Below are 24,980 nucleotides of genomic sequence, written 5' to 3'. Positions count from 1 at the left end.
GCAGACCAGAACAGTGAACAAACGGCCCGAGGGAAACATCGTCCGTCATCGGGCATGTACAATGATGATATTTTAGGAATACCATGTAGGATAGATGATGAGTGCAGAAAAAAGGACGCATAAAAAAGGCTTGTATTCTCTTATTTAAAAGAAGACAAGAGATGATTTTTTAGCACAATTTATCTCACCATGTTTTTAGGAATGACTAATTATTAAAGATAAAGCTAAAAGATGGCCCATTGTGAACCATTTGGTAAACATTTGGGAGCGGTGCACCGGCCGAATTTTCGGCCGGCTCGCACACCACGCTGGCCTGCGCGCAGTACACAGTGGCCCTGCGCGATCCGCCGCCTTCCCTATGCGTTTCATCCCCTACCTTCAGCCTTCACGAACGTGGATCCCCTCCCCCCCTTCTCTCCTCCCAGGCTGCAACTGGGCCACCACGACCTCCATCGCCGGCGGCTAGGATCCCCTCGCCGGCCGCCATGACTGCCTGCCGCCATGGTCAGATCCATCCCCTACCTCCAGCCTTCACGAGGGCGCATCCCCTCCCCCCCGTCCCCGGCTGCGACTGGGTGACCACAATCTCCATCGCCGGCGGCCAGGCGCTCCCTCGCCGGCCGCCATGGCTGGATGCACCCGCGTATACTAGTGTTGCAACCGTCACCTAGAACAGCTTCGACAACTGTTGAAAAAAGCTTCAACCATAGACGGAAAAGCTTCAATGGAACTGCACAACAAGGGGAAGCTGCAACCGCAGTTGGATTTTGTTACTACTGACGAAGTTTTTTGCTACATCCATCAGGCGGAGCTACGACCTCACGATGATACCAACGACGATTTTGCTGCAACTGTAGTAGAATTTTGCTACTACCGCTGAAGATTTTTGCTACATCTATGTAGAAAAGTTTCAACCGTAGATGAAAACAACACCAACCAGGCACTGTGAAAAGGGAAAAGCTACAACCATTGACTAAAAAAACTTCAACGGTAGAGATTGTTGGAACCGGCGTCCAGAATTGCCAGAACGGGCTTCTTCTTCGACGGCAACCATGGTGACCAGGGTGACCACGATGCTTTTTTTCTTCTTCTTTTTGTTGCAACCGGTATATGTTTTTGCTGCAACCGGTGATTTGTTTTGCTACATCCGTTTCATTTTTTTCTACATTCATTCATGGCCGAGCTGAGTCCCGGGACGAAAACGACTTTTTTTGTTGCAACCGTTGTAGTTTTTGCTACACCCGTCGAGGAATTTTGCTACATCCGCTTTTTCCTTGTGGAGTTGCAAGCTCGACGGTGGCGACGAGGATTTTTTTTTCTGCAACCGTTGTCTTCATTTGCTATGACCGACATGAAAAAAAATGCTACAACGAGCATCTCAGTTTTTTGCTGGAACCAGTCAATCATTGGTGAGGTGGAGCTGCATCCATGACAAAAAATGCTACAATTGGTTGGAACCAGCGTCAGCGTCGGGTCAGCTAGAAAACACTGGTAGATTTCCTACCACGGGTCAGCTCGGGGATCTCCGGCGAGTGCGGGCAGCCAGAACGACGAGCATGGATGGACGGGGCGACGAGCGCGAAGCGGCGCCATTGCCAAGGCGACGAAGCACGGGCGGCGCCCTTGCCGGGGCGATGAGCGATGCGGCGGGCGGCTGGGGCAACAAGCGCAGGCGGCGCCATGGCCGGGGCGACGAGCGCCACAGGCGGTGAGGACGACGAGGACGGGCGGTGCCAAGGCGCCAAGCGTGGGCTTCGTTGTCACGCATCCATGGCGGCCTTGACTGGCTCGCTCCTCTCTCTGTGTGTTGGAGTGGATAAGGTAAGGAAAAAATAGAATAGGAGTTAGGATCTGACGGCCCCGTGCAGCCAGATCGGGCGGCTGTGGGCAGACCGGCCGAAACTTTCGGCCGGCGCACCAGCGCCCAGTGCTGCTCAAACCATTTTTTTGTCATCTTTAAATTACATTCAAAATTTAAGATAATATTATGTTATCAACCATTGTATATGTCCTTAAAAGTTCGCGACCTCCATCGGTTCTCATGGCGTCTCTTGTCATTGCGTACGCGCATTAAATATCCCCTTGTACGCCACCTGTACCACCACACACGTCGCATCTCTCAATGGATTTTCGCCATTTTATTGCTGTACAAAAATGGCGCAAGCACACCATTTCATTGATACAGAAATAGAGGTATTTATTCAGCATCCTCTGTCTTTAACCTACGTATGGACTAGATGTGCAGCCCAACTTGCACCCACAGAAAACAAAATCGGGAAACAAAGCAACAAATTGGTGCTGGGCTGCTTGTGGGTGCTCTTAGAGAGTGCAGCTCAAAAGCAACAGCAACCTGCAGCCAGAAGTCCACAACTGGTAAAAGTCATGGTCAAGAATCAAGTAACCCACCCCCATTATCTATCTAGAAGCTCAGCTCAGCCCAGTCCAGCGATCCACTCCCGCTGTACCGCCCGGTAGAGACAAGAACACTTTATTTATTTATTTATTTAAATTCCCCACTGTGGCAGCAGCATGGCGGCGTCCGGTGCTCGAACTTCTGCGTTTCACACCTGTGGACGCGCGCGAGCGAAGCAGAGACGCAACATGGTGCCGTCACTCGCGCAACATCGAGCCATCGCCGTGGCCGCATTCGGCGTCAGCGTGCGTTGGTTGAACGTGTTCAAGGCAGAACGAGTGGCCGTCGAATGGCGGGGACAGTGCGGCGACCTCTGCGCACGGTTGCGTGCGGCGACCTTCTGGCTTTCTGGTTCCAAATTGTTCTCTGAATCTCCCGTGCTGACTGCTGGGGAGCGGCAATGCATCATATCTTTCTTTCTTTCTTGAATGCACCATATCTTATCCAACACGTACAAATCTGTAGCATTTTATTTTGTCATTTCTTTGCTGGGAAAATGTCTTCTCTTTTACATTATATGGGTTGGATGGTTAGACGGACTGTGATATCCCCAGTTCATCAGAGTTCAAGTGTGAACCAATCTGTGATTGGATGGTTAGAGGGAATGTGGTATCCTCAACCCACCAGGGTTCAAGTCCTGGTGCTCGCATTTATTACTAGATTTATTTCAGGATTTCCGGCGATGCGCATTTAGTGAGAGAAGCGTGCCTACGATGACTTCGTAAATTTCAAGATGATATATCGGATCAGTCTTTCGATGGTGCTTATAGAAATAGGGTGTGTGTGCGTTCATATGAATGAGTGTATGTGCATGTATATAAACGCTTACGGCTGTACTGTGTTCAAGGAAAAAAAAGAAACAACTATGTCTTCTGAATGAGTCGCCGCGTGATGTCGGTGAACGAGGCGATTTGTTTAACCAAACTACCTGCACCTGCGGCTGCCCCGCCTCTTTGTTGAAATATAAAAGCATCTTCAAACGCAATCTGTAAATGTTCACTCGTATTGGTCCATGAACAAGAAAGACCCGTCCGTGGACACGAATATTAAAGACAGCCATATAACGCTAGATGTATACGTTTTTACAGCAACTTAAATCAACCGGATGAAATTTGATTAAACACGCCGGATTTCACATAAACACAATGAATTTCATTACATTTCAAACATCTAGAACAAAAAGAAGACCTGACCCTAAATCTATCCTACTGTGACGGCGTCCGGCATCCAAGCCCGTGTCATCCTCCATCTGCCGTCTGTATATGTACCGGCAATAAGCCCGATGAAGTGAAGGTGCACTCTTCGGCGAGGAAGAGTAGAACATAGGAGACACAACTAGCATTGTTCTCCTCCGCGTCCGCCTAGAGTTGTGCCACTGCGGCGGCTTGAGCACGGACGACATCGTAAATGGCACGTTGCTCCGTGACGAATTTATGGTTCACCACGGCCAAGGCCGTCATGGCCTCCTCGCTCGCCCGCTCGCTGTAGATCTGGCCCTCCGCCAGCCGGTGCTGCTCCAGGAGGAGCAGGTTGTACCATTGTTCCTCTTGCATCTGTCGGGACACCGTCAAAGGCTTCGGCGCAGGCAGCACCTCTGCCATGGCGACGTCATAGTGCGCCTGGGCTGCTACATGGTGAAGCTGGCGTGCACAAGAGACGCGGAGGCGGGGGCGGCGCCGTCGGAGCCCGTCTTCATTGTGGCATCGTCCTCATTGTCGGAGACATCGGGCGAGCTGGCCGGCAAGCCGACCTCGATCCACCTTGCACATCGGCTCTGCCAGGCAGTGGCAAGGGCGGCCATGGCATACTTCATCTCCGTTGAAAGCCTATCCCATAGAGCTTCACCGCCAGCGGTCATGGTGGATGCGGTGCAAGGGAGGAGGGTGGGGAGGGTCTTGTGTGGTGGTGTGGAGTTTAGCCGAGTGTAGCCGCCTTTATATAGCGGTTTTCGGTGAGGCGAGGTGTTCGGGTTCGTCAATGCGCGGCGCCGGAGTGGGTTTCTCGGTTGGCGAGCCTGGTTAATGCCAACATACTGACGAACATCGGCATTGAACAGGCGTGGTAGATATCCGTCTCGTCCCGTCGAGTCACGCATCTCCAGTATTGAATAGACGTAGATACCGACGATGCGTCGTGGGCGGCGCGGCTGGCGAGCCGCTTTAATGCCAACGCCAGTGAAAGGTTGCATCCGGTCTTCAATGGGGAGCGGCCGCTCTATAACGGCATAAATGTGGGCAGCTGGCGTTGAACGAGAACGTGCGCGGGAAAAGGGATGGGTTTTTTATGGAGCCGGCTCCTCTGCCGTACTGCACCCTGCCGTTGGATCACTGACGCATGGGGCCGGGCCCACGTGTCAATGGGCTGACAGCACGTCAGACAAGCTGCGTCCGTTTTTGATAGGGCGGTCAGGAGAGGGTTTTGGATCGGTCTGGACTTTTACAAACCTCCTCTATTTTTTGTCTCTGGTTTGTGAAAGAAATTACGTCTGAAGCGATATAGGATCATGTTAAGGCCTCCTTTGGTTTGGAGGAAATTCATAGAAATTCTAGAGGATAGGATTTTTATAGGATTTTTTCCTTTAGAACCCTTTGGTTCATAGGAATGGATTCCTATTTCTACATAGGATTGGTTCCTATCCTCTACATTTCATAGGAAAATAAAAATGAGCTTAGACTCAATGGAAAAATTCCTTCGGTGTGAACCAAATGACATCTCGTTTCTTACTTCTACTCAAATGACATCTCGTTTCTTATTTCTACTCATAGGATTTGAGATACATGTCATCTCATTTCCTACAAAATTCCTATTTCTACGATAATCCTATCCTATGAACCAAAAGAGGCCTAAATGGATTCCTTAGTCCGTACAGCATGATCCAAACAATTGTGGTAGATTTGTGGGTCCACGTCAAAGATGCCTAAGGGTGTGTTTGGTTGAGGAACCAACTGTCACGGAATGGAATGGTTCCATTCCAGAGGAATGGGTCGGTTCCGTTCCTGTGTTTAGTAGGTGCAAAAAAGTAAAACGGGTTGGTTCCGTTCCAGTGTTTGGTTTGAAAGAATGGAATGAAAAATTGAATAACAGAAATTCAAAAATTCGGCAGCATTTCATTTGTATTTCCAAGAAAAACAACACAATAATATATATTGACATAGAACACAATTATCAACAATAATATCATAAGGTAGAATCAGGTAGCAAGTTCATTTGGCACATCCAAAAGCAATCAACCAATAATATCATAAGGTAGAATCAGGTAGCAAGTTCATTTGGCACATCCAAAAGCAATCAGCCAATACACATGTCTCTCACATACAGCCATACAAGTTCACATTCCAAATATCAACCCAATGGCACTACAGCCATACAAGTCAAGTTCACATACTTGACAATCATACAACCATATCGAATTTAGAAGTTCTTCTTCACATACCTACTCACCCAAACAGATTTGTTGGTTTCGGAAAGCTTCATGAAGGCTCTTGCCGTCTTGGGGTTGTCAACGAGATGAGCATAGTAGTGGGCAAGGTGCTCTTCATCAAATTCTTTCAAACTAGAGACTACATCCCAAAGGTCATCGGGTATATCATCATCATCTCCACCAGATTTCACAAGAGCTTCAGCCACAAGTTTAAAACCATCTTTGAGAATGGCACCTAGTGGATCCTCTAGAACTTTCACCACCTTGGCCTTCTTTTTTGGTGGTCCTTTGGGGTGACAAGACTCACCAACTTGCGGTGACGTGTTGATCTCACCATTCACCTCACCATTCTCCTCATCATCAACGTCAATAGAAAGAAGATCATTTCCAGACCTTGCATTCATCCCCTTAGCCCCGGTTGTTCCAAAAATGGTCGCCATGGCATGATAGTGTTCAATTGGGTTATTCAAGAAGGGAGCATCAGGTTTGTGGGTCTACAAAAAATTTGCAAGTCATTAGCATAATGAAGGCAGAAAATGGGATGATATTGTTCATATTACAAGAAGCTTACCATACAATGACCTGCATAGTGTTCTTCGCTGAGCCTAATTGTGCAAGTATCTTCATCCCATAGAGCTCCACTTAAATTCTTCAAATTGACAACCCTGACCCAAATCTTCCTCCACTTCTTGAGATGGTTTCGAACTTGATCAGAGGTGATAGCTAGCTTGAATTGCTCGTTCAAAACAGCAGCACATTGTTTGAGATGTGTCTCCCTGAATCCACTAGAAGTTCTCTTCCCTTTAGCAACAAGGTCAGCCAAAAAACCTAGCATAGTGTTGGTCATGGAAGTGGTCCATACCATGACCCCACTTTTCCCAGAGATCCCACTTGCAGCGCTAACTTCAACATTGTCCATTTCTGTTCAGCCATCAAAAAATTGCAAAAGAATGGATTAAAGCATCACAAGCACATGATTTAAACATATATAAGATACAATCTGCCCAGCCATCAAAATGTTACAATAAAATGGATGATATTATCACAAATATATTGTTTGACATAATAAATACCACAACTTGTCCAGCCATCAAATAAATACAAAGGTAGTTCCTTAAACATTACAAATACATAGTGCGGTGCACTCATAAATTTGCATACATGAGTTGCCTATCTTCCCACATTTGGGCGGCAATTTGTAGCCTATGGTCTACCAAGGCCCTATTGTCACTTAATTGTTGCCTTGATGTTCGAATTGGTTGGGTGGTCCATGTCACTTCCGGTATAATGAATTCATCGATCCCTTGTGATAGTGCATAATTATGAAGAACACAACAAGCTATAACAATGTCGACTTGGACCGGGAAAGTGAAGAACGGTTTGGTATCATCTAAAATTTTGAAACGCCTCTTGAGAGATCCAAAAGCCCTCTCTACCGTCACCCGTAGAGATGAGTGCCTAAGGTTGAATAGCTCCTTATCATTTTGGACCGGATTGTTTCCCCACTCATTCAAATGGTACCTCACGCCACGAAAAGGTGGCAAGAACCCTGGCTTGGCTCCATAACCAGCATCAACTAGGTAGTACTTTCCTAAAAAATAAAAATAAATATTGGTTATAATGGTTTCTTAAGGCAGTAACATATGGACAATTTCTATCTACGTCAACTTCTTACCAGGTGGTACTTGTAAGCCTCTTTCACGAGTTAATGCATCAGCTAAGACGGTCGCGTCGTGTGCGGACCCTTCCCATCCAGTCAAAACATATGTGAAGCGGAGGTCAAAATCTACTGTTGCCATCACATTTTGAGTGGTAAAGGCTTTCCTACCACGAAAAGAAGGCTCCACATCTTTGGTAACACCTGCTCGCACATGTGTACCATCGATAGCTCCAATACAATCCTATATAGTGACCAGTATTAAATGGCATATCATATAGGCTAGATAGCTAAGGAATAGTTTCTGAAATTACCTTAAAATATGGGTCAAATCGATGATTTCCTGCAATTTTTGCGGGGGTTTCCAATGATGGTGGCCTTATATAATCATTACGAAGCTCGCCTATGGCATGAAGAGCCTTTCTAAAATAGATGCTTGTTGTGCCGTATGATCTACCAAAATTGGCTGAAACAACTCTATTCCGAAGGTTATGCCCAATTGTATGCAAAAACATTGCCAATTGTTGCTCCACACTAAGATGTGGACTGTCTTCTAGCAAATTGCGATCCCTCAATATACCACACAAACGAAAGAATGCAGCTCCTTCAAACCTTAGCATGTTTTTGCATAACACATCGCTTTGCCAAATTTTTTGGTTTAGATAATCAAATCTGATTCGATCTCTTTCATGCATTGGGCCATAGGTAATACGTAGTCTCCTCTTCCTTATTATAGCCCGAACAATGACTGCCATTGCAGCTAATGCAACAAAAACAGCTGCTCCCCTAGCCATCCTTTTTCTTTTGCTTATCTTGACCATCTACAATGATACATACTATCAATAATATGGCTACCAATTACTTATAACCATGGATCTGACAACAATATATGAAAGAAATTGGGGAAGAACATTGCACACACAGAAACATAAATCTGTCCTAAGCATCAGCATGTATATACAGAGAAGGGAATGGAACTGTACCTTGCCTATGTTGCTAGCCGCCCTGCTGGTTCGTCGGTGCAGCCTGCTAGGTCGTCGCCGTGCTGGTTCGTCGGTGCAGCCTACTAGGTCGCCGCCCTGCTGGTTCGTCGCTGCTGCCTGCTAGGTCACCGCCGCCGCCGCCGCCTGCTAGGTCGCCGCCCTGCTGGTTCGTCGCTGCTGCCTGCTAGGTCACCGCCGCCGCCGCCTGCTAGGTCGCCGCCCTGCTGGTTCGTCGCTGCTGCCTGCTAGGTCACCACCGCCGCCGCCTGCTAGGTCGCCGCCGCCGCTGCCTGCTAGGTCGCCGCTGCTGCTAGGTCGCGGCCAAGCCCGGGATGTGCGCCATCGCAGGGGGGAGATGACGGGGAGGAGAGGGAAGCCGGCGCCGGAGAGGTGTGTGGGGGGCGGCGCTGAGAGAGGAGCGGGGGCGTGGCAGATCGAGAGGGAGGGAGAGATGCGGGAGGGTGGCGGCGCTGGGAAGGAGAGACGGGAGAGGATAGGGCTCGGGTGCGAGGGGAATGAGGCGCGTTCCTTCTCGTCCGCTCGAATCGGAGGTATGCGTCGGTTCCGCATATAGACCGAATATTCCCTTTTCTGGGACTGGTGGGTTCTGGTTCTATCTACTGACCGAACGTGAGAATGGGCTCTCGGGACGGGACGGACCCATGCCATTCCATCTGGTGACAGCAACCGAACACACCCTAAGGGGCCTGTCAAAGATGCCTAAGGGGTATGTGGTCTCCGTGTCACCCATTAGACCTTCTTTGGTTTAGAGGAATCTTGTAGGAAAAATTCCTTTAGAGCCCTTTAGTTTGTAGGAATGAAATCCTATTCTTATGGAGGAATTCTTCCTATCCTTTACATTTCATAGGAAAATAAACATTAGACTAGATTTAATGAAAAAAAAATTCTATGATGTGAATCAAAGGGCATCTCATTTTCTATTCCTACTCATAGGATTTGAAATACATATCATCTTATTTTTTATGACTTTTCTATTCCTACGATTTTTCTATCATATGAACCAAACCAAAGGAGGCCTAAACATTTCGGGCACAACCATCCCGTTGCCCAACGACCGCCTTCTTCTCTTGTTTATTCGACGATACCAGTAGTGTTCGTACTACTGCCTGATGTTTATCTCCTCGAACGGTGGATCGTCCCCGTACTACCTACATCCAGTCCTAGTACAGTTGTTCTGTCTTACTAGAATAATGATGAATGTGTCGACGTATCAAAAGAAAAAATGAATGTGTCAGATGTAAGAATGTCTTTGTCTGCTGTAGTACAGATCAAATCTTCCATCTGACCCGGCCCAGTCCAGAAGGAAACCGGACCGCCGGACAGAGTTGCGCTAGCCTAGGACAAGTTGATTTACTATTTGATTCTTCTCATCATTAAAATAGCAGCGAGCGAGACCTCCGTTTCCGCTCCAGAAACTAATTGGACAAAGTACTGATAAAAATGGTTGGTTCGACACCTAGGACAAATGGTGGTCAAGAAAGAAACAATATCTGCAGAGCAACTCGGAGGAGAGAAAAAGCACAGGAAAGAAAATCATACAGTACATTGAGAAGAGTGTGTGTGATCAATTTCATTTATGTTCCAACTTGCCACCGATGAGCCATACATGCATGTCAAACATACACATATGAAGGTTTCCAACAAAAACGGCTTGGCAAGCACAACTCTAGTCTAGTCTCTAAAAGACTAAAACTATCATGACAATGGCATCTATGTAACGCATTGCATTACAGAACGAACCCTTTCCAAAGAGAGAAAGATATACAGGCATGGGTGCAACAATCAAGATGATGACAGGAGAGGAGAGGAGATTGCTCATCCCTCAAACAATCCTCTTATCTTCCCTTCCAGTTGGGCACCAGTATCATACCTCTTTTGTTTCTTCCCTCCAAACACCATTCGTTTCAACGAAAAGGACGGCCCTGAACATGCGCTTCGGTCAGACAAGGATGCCTCATACGGCGGAACAACGAAATCCACAATCTCCTGCCGCAGGTTGTACCTGAGCTCAGCTCCGACCTTCCATGTCGACTGGCAGTCACAGGTGGCACGAAATTCAGCAGCAAACATGTCCAAGTTTAAGCGATGCAGAGGAGCCCAACACTCGTCCAAGTAGCACTTCTTGTACAGCTCCACCATTGATGTCAGCCTACTCGCCAATTCTTGAGCACCGGCGAAAGATGCTGCCCCTGGATGCCCCATCATTTGCAAAACAAGACATGTGTTATTCATAAGGAATATGTATTTCACACCCTTTTCGCCTTGGCGTATCATCTCTGCATCTTCCTCGAGCTTGGCTGCCCAGCAATCGACCATGTGAGAGCAAGGGTCAGTGGTGTGATGCACTGGCTCCACCAAATATGTGCTTCGAGAGTAATTCTGCAGGGCTTGTATCAAAAGGTGAGTTGATGGATGGACTGTGAATTCGGTCCCGGAGATGTGCAGAACCGTTGCTCCCAGACCATCCACCATCTTGTTCAGGAGAGCAGCAACCTCAGCAGATCTGTTCAATGGGTCGCATTGTTAAGAACCATTTGAGATGACTCAAATTGCATAATTCTAGTACTGATTGTAAAAAATTAGCATAATTGTAGTACTGGTTGGTGTGTGTGGGGGTAGTCATTTCGCCCGCCGGCTAATCCTCCCGCACCTACTAATCCTCGCCGCGATAGGCCGGCGGCAGGGCGAGGCGAGCACGCGCGGCGAGAGGGGGGAGGCAGGCCGGCGGCCGGGCACGAGCGGAGAGGTGGCCTAGTTGCTCGGCGCAGCCAACAGCGACCCGGAGAGGTGCGGCAAAGGGGCGGAGGCGGGAGCGGGCGGCGACCTAGAACCTCGACCGGTTTGGGCGTTCCCTCGACTCCGCCGCGGTTGGGCTCGATTCTACTCTAGGCTAGGCGCCGCCGGCGAGGCGCGGGGGGAGGGGGCGTTGAGATAAAACGCGCCGGGAACGCGGAAGCAGAGAGGGGCGTGGTGGGGATTGACCCATTTGTTACCTGCCGATGCTGGCGGCGGCATCCGGCGTTGCTCGGAACATGCCCATGGAGCCATCCCCTGCCGCCTCCATCTTGGTCCACCACTTGAGCCCGGCCGCCTTGCTTCCGCGCCGTCGTCGACGCCGCCGCCGCCGCCGATGCCCCTGCTTCGGCCTTTCCCGCGGCGGAGTGGAAGCGCGCGAGCGAAAGGGGCGGCGACCTCCCCGGCGGCGGGCTTCCAATTCCGTAGGCAGGCGTGACTCGTTGATGGGGCTTGCCGCGGGGGCGCTTTTGCGTTTATAAGGCCTCCGGTGTCTCCATCAGCTCCTGCCGTGCGCCGGGCGGACCCACCACGGGTTCGACCGCACCCGCACGTCGGCACGTGACGGGTTGCAAAGGGTACGTACGTCCTTTCCAACTATGTCCAGGACCGTAGGATATTGCCACTTTGATCGTTCACACAGTGATTATCATGCCATCAGCGCCTCTTTTATATTTTTCTCTTTTTCTTTCATATCATGGGCTGGTGAAAGGACTAAACTGTCCCCACTAATATGTGCCTGCACCACCACACGCACATGCACGTATCGCCTTGGCGACGCGCACGCTACCCACCAGATCCCCGTCGCTGCCGATCGTCCCGACGCCTGCCCCGCTTAGGTCGACGTCGCTGCCGATCGTTCGCCCGCGTATTTGGCAAGCACCTCGTCGGAGATTGGCACATGAGATAGACAGACAGAGACATAGGGCGGGAAGGAAGTACTCGCACCGGTCCTTTTTACTGTACTTCATAAAGTTTGACCATATATATATATCAGCATCTATCATGTTAAAGTTATATGATATGAACATTTAAATCATGGCACATCTACTGATATTGATTTCATATTGCGTATTTTTTTCTATAAAGTTGATCAAACTTTTACGATGTCTGACTTTAAACAATTCTTATATGTGAACTAAAAAGGACCGTAGGGAGCAAATCATAACTTTAGTGACGCAGCAATTGCTCAAACTTCTTCGAGAAAACATTCATCCTCGCTTTCTTTACTGGCTTCATATAATTCTGAAAACACAAGTTTTCTTGAAGCCTCTTGCTCATATCTCTCATCAAAGGGTGCTATTCTATAATGTTTCTTTAGCAGATCCCCCGCTAATCCGAGCGAGCTTTCAAATATTTGTCCCACATTCATTCGGGAGGGTACTCCTAAGGGATTGAAGACCATATCAACGGGTGTTCCATCTTGCAAATAGGGCATATCTTGCCTAGGCAAAATTTTGGAAATGATCCCTTTATTCCCATGTCTTCCGGCTACTTTATCCCCAACTTTGAGTGTGTTAGTCCTTACACAGAGATACCCGTTGCCTAGGATGTGTTTGGCCACCTGCAATAAGTCCATACAGCCCGTTGGATGCAGCTTTTTTGGGTTTCAGACTGTTTGGTTCATTACTGACACTATTAGCCTGCACCGCACGGTGATTAAAGCACCTTTGTGTCTGCATGCTAGAGACGGCTGAGTCGACCGTTTCTAACGAGCCAGGTGTCGATGTCAAAACCGGCGGATCTTGATTAAGGGGTCCCGAACTGTGGACCTTAGATCGATGGGTAACAGGGAACGTAGAGGTAATGTTTACCCAGGTTTGGGCCCTCTTTAGGAGGTAAAAACCCTACGTCCTGCTTGGTTGTATTGATGTGTTTGGATGAAAAATACAGAGTTGATCTAACACGAGATCAGATGAACTAGACCCTAGATGGGATGGTAGTAATAATTCTCTCCTCTACGGGCTAAACACTCTACACTACTAGGGAAAACCTTATACACAGAATCTTAGCAGCAGCGCGACATAAAAAGGGGCGCTGCTGCTAATCCTCACAGGACACGCCTGAAGATGCCGCCTCAACATAGGCTCAACTAGCCGGGCGCGAGGGTCGTACAGTACTTAGCCCGGGAACACTGGGGCAGGGGTTAAGGAAGGGTCTAGAAGGTGTGCCCAAAAAAGGAGAGAAAGAGATCGGGGAAGATAGCTGCCTCCAAACAAGCCAAAGCACATAGCAGACAGACGATGCCTTCCAAAGAGCGTGTACCCGTGAAAGGTGCGGCCATGTTCCATCTCACGGGCAAGCCGATGCTACCGCCGAAACCGCTGGAGGCACTATCAGGGGATCTCTGGAGACTGCACGACCATGTGCTGTCGACTGAGAAAATCCTACTAGCCTCAAAGGATCCAAGATATCCGACATACGCGGCTCGTGTGCCTGAGGGGAAGTGCTACGTCGAGACACGGCCCGCGGAGGTGTTCTTCCTGCGGTTTGACCATATCTTTGAGATGTTTCTGACAAGGCGGCTCGATTTTACAATCGTCCGCCTTTTTGCGCTACATATGAGCTCCGTCATGAAGAGTGAAGAAGTCTCGCAAATCTGTGTGGCGGATCCGTACTTCATGCACGAGTCTTTCTTGAGTCTCGGCGACTTTCAGCGTGAAACTGCTAGGGACTACCTCCAAAACTTCATGGTACAGAATAAGGACCGGGAAATTGTCCTCGTGCCTTATCATCCAAAGTAAGTCAGTTCCGAACAACCCTTTCATACATTTCAATCATTCCTTCTCTCTCTATGGGGAATAATTTGAGGTGTCTTTTCCCCGCAGCAACGGGCGCGCCGTCCTTATCGTTCTTTACCCGCAAGTCTCCCACGCCGTGTATTTTAACCCTTCCAAAGACTACGAGAAAAAATACTACACCCGCATAATGAATATTCTAGATGCTGCTCTCCAAGGCTTCAGCATTAGAGGTGGCCACGTGCAGATCAGGAAACAAAGGAACAAGAAGATGGGTTTCGCGCATAAAACTAACTTCTCCTGCATCCATGTCCCAAAACCAAGCAAGAAGGATGGATTCTACATCGTCCATCTCATGATTCAGTTCAACATGGATCACCAAAAGCTTCGCATGAGAAACAGAAATGATGATCATATCCACAAGTGGCTAGAATCTCATGGAGAAGCGGATTATAAACTTAGAGATGACTTCTTTCGCATCCAAAGCGACATTGCGACGATCATCATGAAAGAAGTTGTCGATGTAAAGGGGATGTTCCACCACGGCCCTATATCGCGAGCTGACGTCCGAACTCGCATAGGCATGCAACGTCTAGACCTCACGCCGTTCAAGGAGCTAGGGTCCATCCTCGATGATATGGAAGGATGAAACTTCTAGTGATTTATGATGCCGATGATGATGATATGTGTCGGTTGAACTTGCATACTTTTTGTAGCGATGAAACTTTGTGATGTCCACGATCCCTGCCGAACTTGCGTAACGCTACTTTGTTAGTTTGCGTACGATGACCTGCGTACCTCTAGTTAACTAATTTGCGTACTGTATGATGCATCTAGTTGCTAACCCTTTCTTTTTCGGTGTTGCTCTAGTATATTTTGTTGCATATATATGATTGCACATCCTCTTCATGAACATGCATCTCAAACAGGTACCTAGTTTCTTGATGGCGAGATGGAAGTGCTATGTCGTGTACAAAGAGAAGGTTCCGGGGGCGTACAACGAGTGGCATGAGTGTCAGGCGCAAGTGAATGGGTTCTCGGGCGCCAGCCATAAAGGCTTCAAAAGCAGACAAGAAGGAGAAGCTAGTTACTTGAGGTTCACGCTAGCGCGAGAGAGGACTCATAACCGCCACCTCATGTACTGCATAGTTCTGCTCTCACTCATAGTGATAGCTCTTCTCGCGTATACCTTTGTTTAGATGGATGACATTCTAGTTGCAAGTATTCGAGACTTGGATGTATCGCTATTTTCGAGATGATGACAAGATACCACTTTGTGTTGGATGATGATTATGATGAGACTATTTGTATATATATGCTATGATTACATTTATGGTCTCGCAGACATTTGTATGTGTATCATGATGACATTTGTATGTGCTAAAGATTCTTCTATAAAGCATGTTCAAATACAAAACAAATATGCCCAAAAAAACTACTAAAATTAGCAGTAGCGAGTGGAGAAAAGTTAGCAGCAGCGCGGTAGTAGCAGTAGCGCGTACAGGAGAAGCACACTATAGCTATTAGCAGCAGCGAGCTTCCACTAAGAGCGCTGCTAGTAGCGCTGGTGAGCACGCGCTACTGCTACGTGTTAGCTGTAGCGCCTTATTAGTAGCGTCGGTCCCCGCACTACTGATAGATCTAAAACTCGCGCTGCTGCTAGCCTTTTTCCTAGTAGTGCTAGTTTATATAGACACCAGGGGTATCTAGGGTTACACATGGTCGGTCACCATCACAGAATAAACATGCCAGTTTCACTAATAAGACTTGAAGGATACGTCAAATCTTCGGAGATTTCCTTCCATAGTACGGGGTCGCCTGCAATCTGACCTTCTTTTGATGAATCAATAGCGGCCCATCAGTCTGGCCCATGAGAGATAGGCCAGCGGCCCGATGACCCCTTAGTCTTGGACACCCTCATGAGGCCCGAGGGATGCAAGGGGGCGCATGTAGGAAGGACTGATTGCACGCGATAGAAACCGCGTTGGCTCCCTAAGCGGCGCCGTAAATTCCCTCAGCCCCTCCCACCACTTCACTCCCCCCTTCTCCGACCGCTTCACACTCTCTCTGTATGTCTCTCATCAGTGGCGACAAGATCTCCACGGCAAGCACCCCTCCACGTCAATGGCGGTGTGTCCTTCATCCTCTCTGTATCACTGATTTTAACGTGTCACGTTCGATTTACCATGGATTGTGGATTGCACCTATTCAATTTGGACGGTTAGGCTTCGATTTATCGTGAATTGTAGGTTGGATCAATTGAAACGACATGTGGTAAACCCCAAAGTATCCATCCGGCATGTTGATATGCAATATTACCATGGTCTAAGGAATAATGCAAACATGAACAAATTATATGAAGTACCGATAACATAACAACGATAACATCTCTCAGTAATTCATAAGCTGGATCTATCCAACACCATTGTTCCGCCAACAATGTGTTCTCATTATTGACAACATCCTTGTTACTCCTAACAATGTTCATGATCAGGAAAACAAGATCATCAATCAATATATGAGCTAGTCTTAGAGGGTAGACTAGGGATTACTTGATGTTTATATTTCCACACATGTATTTGGGTTTTTCTCGGAATCTCGTATTCATGAACCAATACACTTGCAGCATAGAAACATAAACTTTGTTGCCTCTAAGGCATATTTCCAACAAGGATTATAATGAAGGTTGAGATAAATCTATCGAGACTAAGGTGGGCATATTTCCAACAAGGATTATAATGAAGGTTGAGATAAATCTATCAAGACTAAGGTGGAGAATGCAATGATCCTCAAACTACCCCTGACCTCGACTTATAAAAGGGGACGGGGCCTAGGGTTACATGGGTTTATACCGATCTAGATTCATAATCGGACCAAGAGTTCCTAACATGTTCGCCAAGAAGATGATCTTCTAGAAGCCATGGTTAATGCGGTTGGGCTGTAACTCCGGTCCAAATGGCGCTACGGAGTGAATTTCTCTTTTTCTTTTATGTCGCAAATTAAAATTTGATTTCAAATCTTGTAAATGATAAACACACGTGGTATCTCTTATGGGCTTAGGTTTTATCAGATTTTGTCAGTGTTTACACTACTTGGAACATCCTAACTTAACTATCCCAAAAAAAAGAGGCGGGAGCACTAGACACGGTGGAGAGGTGCGCGAGCCAGCGGAGACAGGACACAAGGGAAAGGCCGAACCAGCGTGCGGGCAAGGACAAACGACCCACCCAACCAAAGGGCCAATCCATAACATAGTGTAACATGGAGCTGACCGCTGCGTGCGTTCTGTCAGCAGCGTTGGTGCCGACTGCCGCGGTCTTCTCTCTCGAGCTTGTTTGTTTACTCTTTATAATTCCTCTCATCGGCCGAGAAACTCATTGCCGTGTCATGGACAGCATCTCCAGACTCCAGATAGATACGGTCATGTGGAAACATCCTGCTACCCGCGGGCGGCTGGAGCAGAATTAATGGCGTTGCCCTTCCAATCTCTGGCATTTGACAACCGAATCTGGCACCCTTGCGCCACAGCCAGACACACTACTGGTACAGTAGAGTACGTACTGCTCCCTAATTTGGGCTTTGACGATCCTCGTTGCTGCAAAGGTTGGCAGTACGCCCAGCCTGACACATGCTGAACTTGTTAGTGGTGCATGTGGCGGTGCAATCTGGGCTAACATATAATACTCCTCCTCTTTCGGAGCCAGTAGTTGGGGTTGGGCGGTCAAGATGCTCGGAGTTGGGGAATGGGTGGTCGATTGGTTCTTGGCTCGTGCAAGTTGCAGGAATGGGTGGTCGATTGGTTCTTGGCTCGTGCAAGTTACACTAGACGGAGCGAAGTGTGGCACGGAACCCACGCCAGCTGTGACGCCAGCTAAAACGGCAGCACGCGCGTAAGCATGACGAGCGCAGCAGCAGCGGTGATGAGCCGGAAGAGCGTGGTGACGGAGCGCCGGAGCCGACGCAGGAGGCGGTCGGTGCCGTGGCCGGGGCCAGATTTTTCTCTTTTTACTTTTGAGGTTATTAGCCAGAAATATATATTTTTTGAAACTAGCCAGAAATATAATTGGGGGCACGCGTAGGTACCGTGGTACGTGTCCGTGCCGACGGACGGACCACACGAACAATCGATGCGGTTCGTGGGCCGCGACTGCGTACGCCACGCCCAGCCTCCACCCTTATGAAATGGGCCATGGGTTGTGGTCAAGAACTGCCGTCTGGTCAGCCCTTCATGTTGAGAGGAGGCCAGTCCGAGGTCGTGGACAATAGGCACATACACCAAAACTCAAGTGTGCACGCGCACATTTAATAATGGACTGTACTAACGCGCAGTCGTTCGGATTTTAAATCAAGATGTAAGTGGCAACGGGTCCCACTAATCCCACATATGCCACCTGCAAAAAACAGTCTAAATGGCGTTCGTGAAGATCCAGTAAAAATTAGTGGCGCAAGTGAACAGACCAACTAAGCCCACGAGTGCTAGCGGCGTGTCCGCCTCCGTCCCCGAACACCCAACGCTGCCATGCCCTAGAGCGGACGCCTTCGCCGCCGCCATGTCCAAACGCAACCCCCTCCCCCCTTCCAATCCTCTCCGTTGTCCATGGTGCTGTCGTCGCCACTGAGTCTCTCAAAGGGGCCGCCGTCCAAGGGAAGCGCCGGGGACTGAGCCGAGCAGTGTGGGGGCGCCTCCTCTATTCTCTCCCCAACCCCGCCGTTCAGCCCCTCCACCGCCGCCGCTGTCCAAGGGAATCGCCAGGGAGGCAGGGACCGAGTTGATCCTTGCGGCGATGCCTCTTCTGCTATCTCCCTAATCCTGCCGATGCTCTCTTCAACCCCTGCTCCTCCGCCTCCTCTTCTCCAAACAGGTAAGCAAAATACATGTTCGTGCGTGCGTCGTCGTGCCCGTTCCCCGTGTCTGTGTTGAGTGACAAGAGAAGATGGTGAGAGGGACTAATTAGGCCTGTACTGAATGATCGGATTAGGCCTGTACTAATGCCATTGTATCACTGTATCAGTTTGCTTCTTAGTAAATACTATATGGTACTATGTGGACACCACATACGCCACACAAATAATAATTGGACTATGACATAGTCCCGCATAAGAACCGGTGGTCAGAGTGGACAAGTCCCACAATGTCCAGCGAGCTGTCCATTTACATCCTGACAACAAATCAGGACGACCTAACTAGTGCGTGCATGCATGCGAGTCGCGAGTGCATGCAGCCACTTTTCTTCACATGCATGTGATTACTAGTTTCTCTCTCTCTTCATGCACATGTCATGACTCTTAATACAATGCCTAATTATATGCATGCATGTAAGACAAAATTGATGACATCACTCTAGATTCTCTCATATTTTGAATTTCCAAAATGTTTTGTAGTTCAAACCGTCGGTCCGATCGAAAAATTGTTTTCACATAAAAAATTCGGCGCGATGAGACCTTCGAAACTAGATCCCATGTTGATATGTTTTGACAACTTTTTTTTCTGAGGCAAAATGTTACCACGCCTGGGTATGCAAGTTATCACGTATATGGTACATAAATTACCACAATGTTTACATAGGCAAAATTCTGGCCATAAAAATGACTTCTTCCAGCTTTCTCCCCTGATTCCGGGCATAAAAAGTGCGGAAAAGCTAATGTCATCATAGATTGTTTTTATTTTGAAATTTTAAAATGTTTTATAGCTCAGACCGCTTGTTAGATCCAAAATCTGTTTTTACAAAAAAAATCCGCCACGGCGAGACCATGTTTTTTGGCATGGTTCGAATACTTTTTTTTGGGTCAAAAATTATCATGCCTGGGCTAAATAAGTTATCAGCTCTGCTATGCATATATTACCGTGTTATTTACACAGATCCAACCAAACTTTGTTTTCATCAACTTTTGTTCACGGGTCAAAGTTATCTAGGTGTTTGTACCTAAATAATCAGGTCCGAGAGCCTATATTACCATGTTATTTATACTGAATTTACCGGAGTATGTTTCCAAACAACTTTGTTACGCGAGTCAAAGTTATCGTGGTGTTTGTATCTAAGTTATCAGGTCTGAGAGTGTATATTATCATGTTATTTACATGAGAAAGAAATTAGTGGTATGTTTTCAACAATTTTTTTTACGGGTCAAAGTTATCGTGGTGTTTGTACCTAACTTATTAGGTCCAGGAGCCTATATTATCATGCTTATTACACAAAAAGTTACCAGTGGTATGTTTTTAACATCTTTTGCCCGAGTCAAAGTTATTGTAGTGTTTGTATCTAAGTTATCAGGTCGGGGGCATATATTACCATGTTATTATTTACACAGATGTTACCAAAGTATGTTTTCAACAACTTCTTTTCACGGGTCAAAGTTATCGTGGTGTTTGTACATAAGTTATCAAGTCCGGGAGTGTATATTACCATGTTATTTACAAAGAGAGTATATTTTCAACAACAACAAAAATTCACGTGTCAAAGTTATCGTGGTATTTGTACCTAAATTATCAGGTATGCGATGTATATATTACCATGCGATTTACAAAAATAAGTTACCAGGGGTGTTTTTAACAACTTATTCCCCGGGTTAAAATTACCCCTCGATGTTTATATGCAACTTATCAGCTCTGTGGTGCCTAAATTATCATGCTATTTACAAAGAAGTTATCGGTACTATATTTTCAACAACCTTTTTTACGGGGCAGAGTTATCGTGATGTTTGAACCTAAGTTATCATGTCCAAGAGCCTATATTATCGTGCTATTTACATGAAAAGTTATCGGTGGTATGTTTTTAACAACTTTTTTCACGTGTCAAAGTTTTTCTGCTGTTTGTACCTAAATTATGAGGTCTTCGATGTGTATATTATCATGCGATTTACAAATAAGTTATCAGGGATGTTTTTCAACAACTTATTCCCCGGGTTAAAATTACCCCTAGGTGTTTGTATGCAAATTATCAGCTCCGTGATGCCTAAATTATCATACTATTTACATAGAAGTTATCTGGGTTCGGATTTTAGCATTTTCGTAAATATAATAGGACATCTACTTGACACAAACTGCATCTATTGTCCCTCGGATTTATCTATTGAAACTAAATTTACCTCTTAATTTACCCAAGCTGCATTTCACAAAGAGAGAATGGAACAATGAAAGTCTGAATTTTCTGAAAACTAATAGTAGACCTTGGCCTCATACACTTTCTTCAGATAAAAGAACACTAAAAAACAGAATTTTCTGGATTGAAACGATGCACTTGTACAATTGTTCTAGCTGTTACTGCCGCTGCTCATTTGGTATTCTAATTGGAAGCAAAGTGCAGTTGCTTCAGAGGTCAAATCTGCAATTTATTCAGAGGCCAAAAGTGCAGTCACTCCGTCACACGCAAGCTGCTGCAATTTCTTCAGAGGCCAAAACTGCCGTTGCTGCAACCGCTCCCTCAGACACGCGAGGCGAGCAGCGACACAACGGCTCCCTCTGCCGCCCGAGCGGCAGGCACCGGCGGTAATGATGGGCGGCGGATGCATCCCGAGGTCGAGGCACATGCGGCGATGGTGGGCAGCGGATCCAGCCTGAGGTCGATGCAGCCGGCGGTGGTGGGCGCCTGGACTTCTCCCTCTCCTGCTTCTCTTCCTCTCACAGCCGGAGCTGGCTGAGCTCGGCCATGGCAGCCATGGCGCGGACGGAGCAGAATCTCGCATGGATGGAGATGAAAGATTGAGGGGCTCGATTGGGGGCTGTACGGGTCGGAGGGAGGTGGCAGCCGGCGGCGGCGCTCGCGGGATGGGCGGCGGCGGGCGTTCCGGTCGCTCGCAGGGAGCTTTCTTTTTCTCGTGCGTGACAGTGAAAGAAATTATCGAGCGGCTGCCTGCGTCTTACGTGGGGATCGAAGGGCCATCAGGTCGTACGCGCCTGTTGCAAACCACCAGTCGGCAGGATTTTAGCTTTGCCGTTCAATAATTAGTGTGACCACATGAGATGTCCCTTTCCTATGGAATTTAGGGCATCAAATCTTCGCAAACCTCTGGACCAGTGTATTTTGTCATCCAAAATGGTACTTCATCTTTCCATGGACGTGGCATGTTATCCGGAATCTGTTGGTCCCATCCAAAACTATCTCTGGTACCCAAACCCTCTTCCGTGCGAACGCACCTTCGCTCCGCGCACTACTTTCATGTCCTTCCAGGGAGGATGTGACCGATCACGGGAGCCGGCAATGAAACGATGAGTCGGATGTGAGCACCATTCGCGGCATGTCCCGGTCTCCGCGCCTGTTCAATGCCGAAAAGACATGACTGGACGAGACGAGACACTTAGGATGCGTTTGGTAGCATTAGGTCCAGCCAGACCCACACGGGAAGAAATATGCCCGTTTGATTGCCTGGACTGCATCTAAATCCTGATCTGCACAGACCTCAAAGCAGCTCGGGCCTGGCTCTGGAGGAACGGCTGAATCGGCCATTTTTGACGAGCCAGGACCGCTTGAGCTACGCGTGGGGAAGCGCGGGAGACAATGGGACGTCTCATAACTCCCCTCACTCCTTCCCATCACCACCCTCGACAGTTCACATGCTCTCTCTCTCTCTCTCCCTCACCGCCTGTTGGGGATATTTTCTAGCGCTATGACCCGGCGCGGAGCGCGGAGGCTCGTGGGTCACTTCGACCCGGGTGATCATCACAGAGCAGAAGCCTAGAAGATTAAGCGAAGGCTGCCTCATGGAGGAGTGTGACGGGCTGGCTCACTAGAGGCCCATGTATGTGTATTCTCCTTACTAGAATAAGGCATAACAAAAATTAGAGTACGACACGGGTTGCATTGCGACCCGAAGACTATTGGAAACCTAGGGACTCGGCCTGTTATATAAAGGGGGGCCCTAGGTCAAACAGACTTAAGTTACAATCAATTGAGAGGTAGGTTAGCAAATCCGCCTCCTTGTAATCGAGATTTCCAGCAATATCAATCGAGCAGGAAGTAGGTCTGTACCTCCACTGTGAGGGGCCGAACCTAGGTAAACTTGTGTCCTCAACCACTCTCAAGCGACCTCCTAGTTGCGATGGCCTCCAGATTTAGTTCTTTTTCGAGGACATCTGTCGTGACAAAACCACGACCGTTGACGCCCACCATGGGCTTCCGCACGATGATGTTGAGTTCTTGACAGGAGCTCCCCCAGGGATCGAGGGATACGTGATCGGCCGGATGCTGAAGAGTCGTCGTGGCAATCTATACATCGATGATTCAGGCTGGGGCCCCGCAGCCGACTCAATCGAGTATGGGTACCGGGTCCCCTTCGGCAAGATCCATGTCTTCGTAGGCATGATCGGTGAATTAGGCCCCAAGCCAGACATCTGCTCCGACATCGTCATGCCAAATCTGGCCGGCCTCAAGCCGCCCATAATCACGTCTTCATCGACTTCACTCAGGGAGTCAATCTCGTAGACAACTCCGCGTCTGGCGGTGACACACTCGTCTACTCTGATAGGGATCCTCGGTTGGTGACACTGAGTCAATCCTCCTGCTCCTCGATGGACGGCTTGGGGGCTGCTCTGATGATGAGATTGGTCCAGATGCCTTTGAGCCGGCACGAGGGCGGCCATCTATATAGAAAACAACGTCAACTCGGTTGGGACCGCGGCGGCTCAGAACTCCATAGCGGCTGGCAATGGGGCAGGGACTGGCACTTCTGCGCCGGCTCCAGATGCGGCCGCCTCAAATAAAATGCCAGCTCAATCATTGATGGAGTTGATGACTGCGCTAGGAACATCCTGGAGGCCCGAGTAACGGCTGAGAGTCTGGCGGAACGCAACGCGGAGGTGACGAAACTCCGTGAGGAGATGGCTAAAGTTCAGGTAGATATCAACGCTTAGAATACTCGTATGGCGGAGGTACAATCTTACATCCATGGTGAAGCTGACCGCTTGAGGGCAGAGGCTTCATACCTCAGTTTCCGACAGAACGCCTCAGATGCGGTCTACCAAAGGAGGCACACGAGCCAATTGCCACCCGGCCTCGAGCCCACTCATTTGTTCAGTACGATGCAGGATGCTCCCGCCCCAGGAGTCGGCGCAGGTACACCCGAAGGGTCGGTCACACCCCAATTGACTCGGACTGCTCCTTTGAATTCGGCTCAGGTGCAGCCGCCACCAGTGCAACCGCATCAGCCGGCCCTGCAGCGCCAGCCTGAGCCGGCCCAACAGCTGTCACCGGTGATGACCCACAAGTATATGATATCTACCGTAGTCCTTTCGATAAGTAAGAGTGTTGAAAGTGCATTATATCGACTAGAGGGGGGGTGAATAGGCGATTTTTATGAAAGTCTTCAGAACGTGAGAGTTATGATGACAAACAGCGAAGATTATGCCTTTTACTATGCAGCGAAAGTTAGATTACACTAGGCCAGCCATGGTCATGTATTCAATAGAGTGAAAACACAATGACAAACAACTGCAGTGTAATAAGGATCGGGTAGGAAGAAGTTATGAAGCCAAACAGTTCATACATTCACATTATGAAGACAAAAGATAAAGCAAGCATGCAATGGATTCACAATGTGTAACAGTAAGAAAAGGAAGTGAAGATGAAACCAGTGACTTGTTGAAGACAATGATATGTTGGACCAGTTCCAGTTGCTGTGACAACTGTACGTTTGGTTGGAGCGGCTAGGTATTTAAACCTTAGGACACACAGTCCCGGACACCCAGTCCTGAACACACAGTCCAGGACACCAAGTCCTCACCGTATTCTCCTTGAGCTAAGGTCACTTAGTCCTCGCCCAATCACTCTGGTAAGTCTTCAAGGTAGACTCCCAAACCCTCACAACTTTCGTTCACTGGCAATCCACAATGTCTCTTGGATGCTCTGAACGCGACGCCTAACCGTCTGGAGGATTCACAGTCCTCAAGTGTAATAAGTCTTCAGATCACACAGACAAGAAGACTCAAGTGATGCCCAATTTGCTCTGGCTCTGGGTGGTT

The 24,980-nt window shown here is 48.1% G+C and overlaps 2 protein-coding genes across 2 annotated transcripts; both read right to left on the bottom strand.

Annotated features, from left to right (window-relative positions):
* Positions 1 to 5,632: 5,632 nt before the first annotated feature.
* Positions 5,633 to 8,563, bottom strand: LOC125540660 (uncharacterized). Its single transcript, XM_048704254.2, has 3 exons — positions 8,475 to 8,563; positions 6,406 to 6,755; positions 5,633 to 6,328 (listed from the first exon to the last, which is right to left on the bottom strand). Exons 2-3 carry the CDS (start codon positions 6,751 to 6,753, stop codon positions 5,825 to 5,827), a joined length of 852 nt encoding a protein of 283 aa, XP_048560211.2. The 5' UTR covers positions 6,754 to 6,755; positions 8,475 to 8,563; the 3' UTR covers positions 5,633 to 5,824.
* Positions 8,564 to 10,050: 1,487 nt separating this feature from the next.
* LOC125540658 (uncharacterized) lies at positions 10,051 to 11,755 on the bottom strand. The gene is made up of 2 exons (XM_048704252.2): positions 11,489 to 11,755; positions 10,051 to 10,998 (listed from the first exon to the last, which is right to left on the bottom strand). The coding sequence occupies exons 1-2, from the start codon at positions 11,557 to 11,559 to the stop codon at positions 10,311 to 10,313; spliced, it is 759 nt and encodes a 252-aa protein (XP_048560209.1). The 5' UTR covers positions 11,560 to 11,755; the 3' UTR covers positions 10,051 to 10,310.
* Between the last annotated feature and the right edge of the window lie 13,225 nt (positions 11,756 to 24,980).

Source organism: Triticum urartu, chromosome 2A (genome assembly GCF_056163025.1).
Source record: "Triticum urartu cultivar PI428250 chromosome 2A, HENAU_Tu73, whole genome shotgun sequence".
NCBI classification, from domain to species: Eukaryota; Viridiplantae; Streptophyta; class Magnoliopsida; order Poales; family Poaceae; genus Triticum; species Triticum urartu.
Note: the sequence above shows the minus strand (reverse complement) of the source record. Positions and strands in the feature narration are given on the sequence as shown.

Coding starts and splice junctions, on each gene's coding strand:
- LOC125540660 (XM_048704254.2), bottom strand. CDS start 6,753: ATGGACAATGTTGAAGTTAGCGCTGCAAGTGGGATCTCTGGGAAAAGT. Junction 6,329..6,405: donor ACTATGCAGGTCATTGTATG/GTAAGCTTCTTG, acceptor AATTTTTTGTAG/ACCCACAAACCTGATGCTCC.
- LOC125540658 (XM_048704252.2), bottom strand. CDS start 11,559: ATGGAGGCGGCAGGGGATGGCTCCATGGGCATGTTCCGAGCAACGCCG. Junction 10,999..11,488: donor GCCGCCGCCAGCATCGGCAG/GTAACAAATGGG, acceptor CCCATTGAACAG/ATCTGCTGAGGTTGCTGCTC.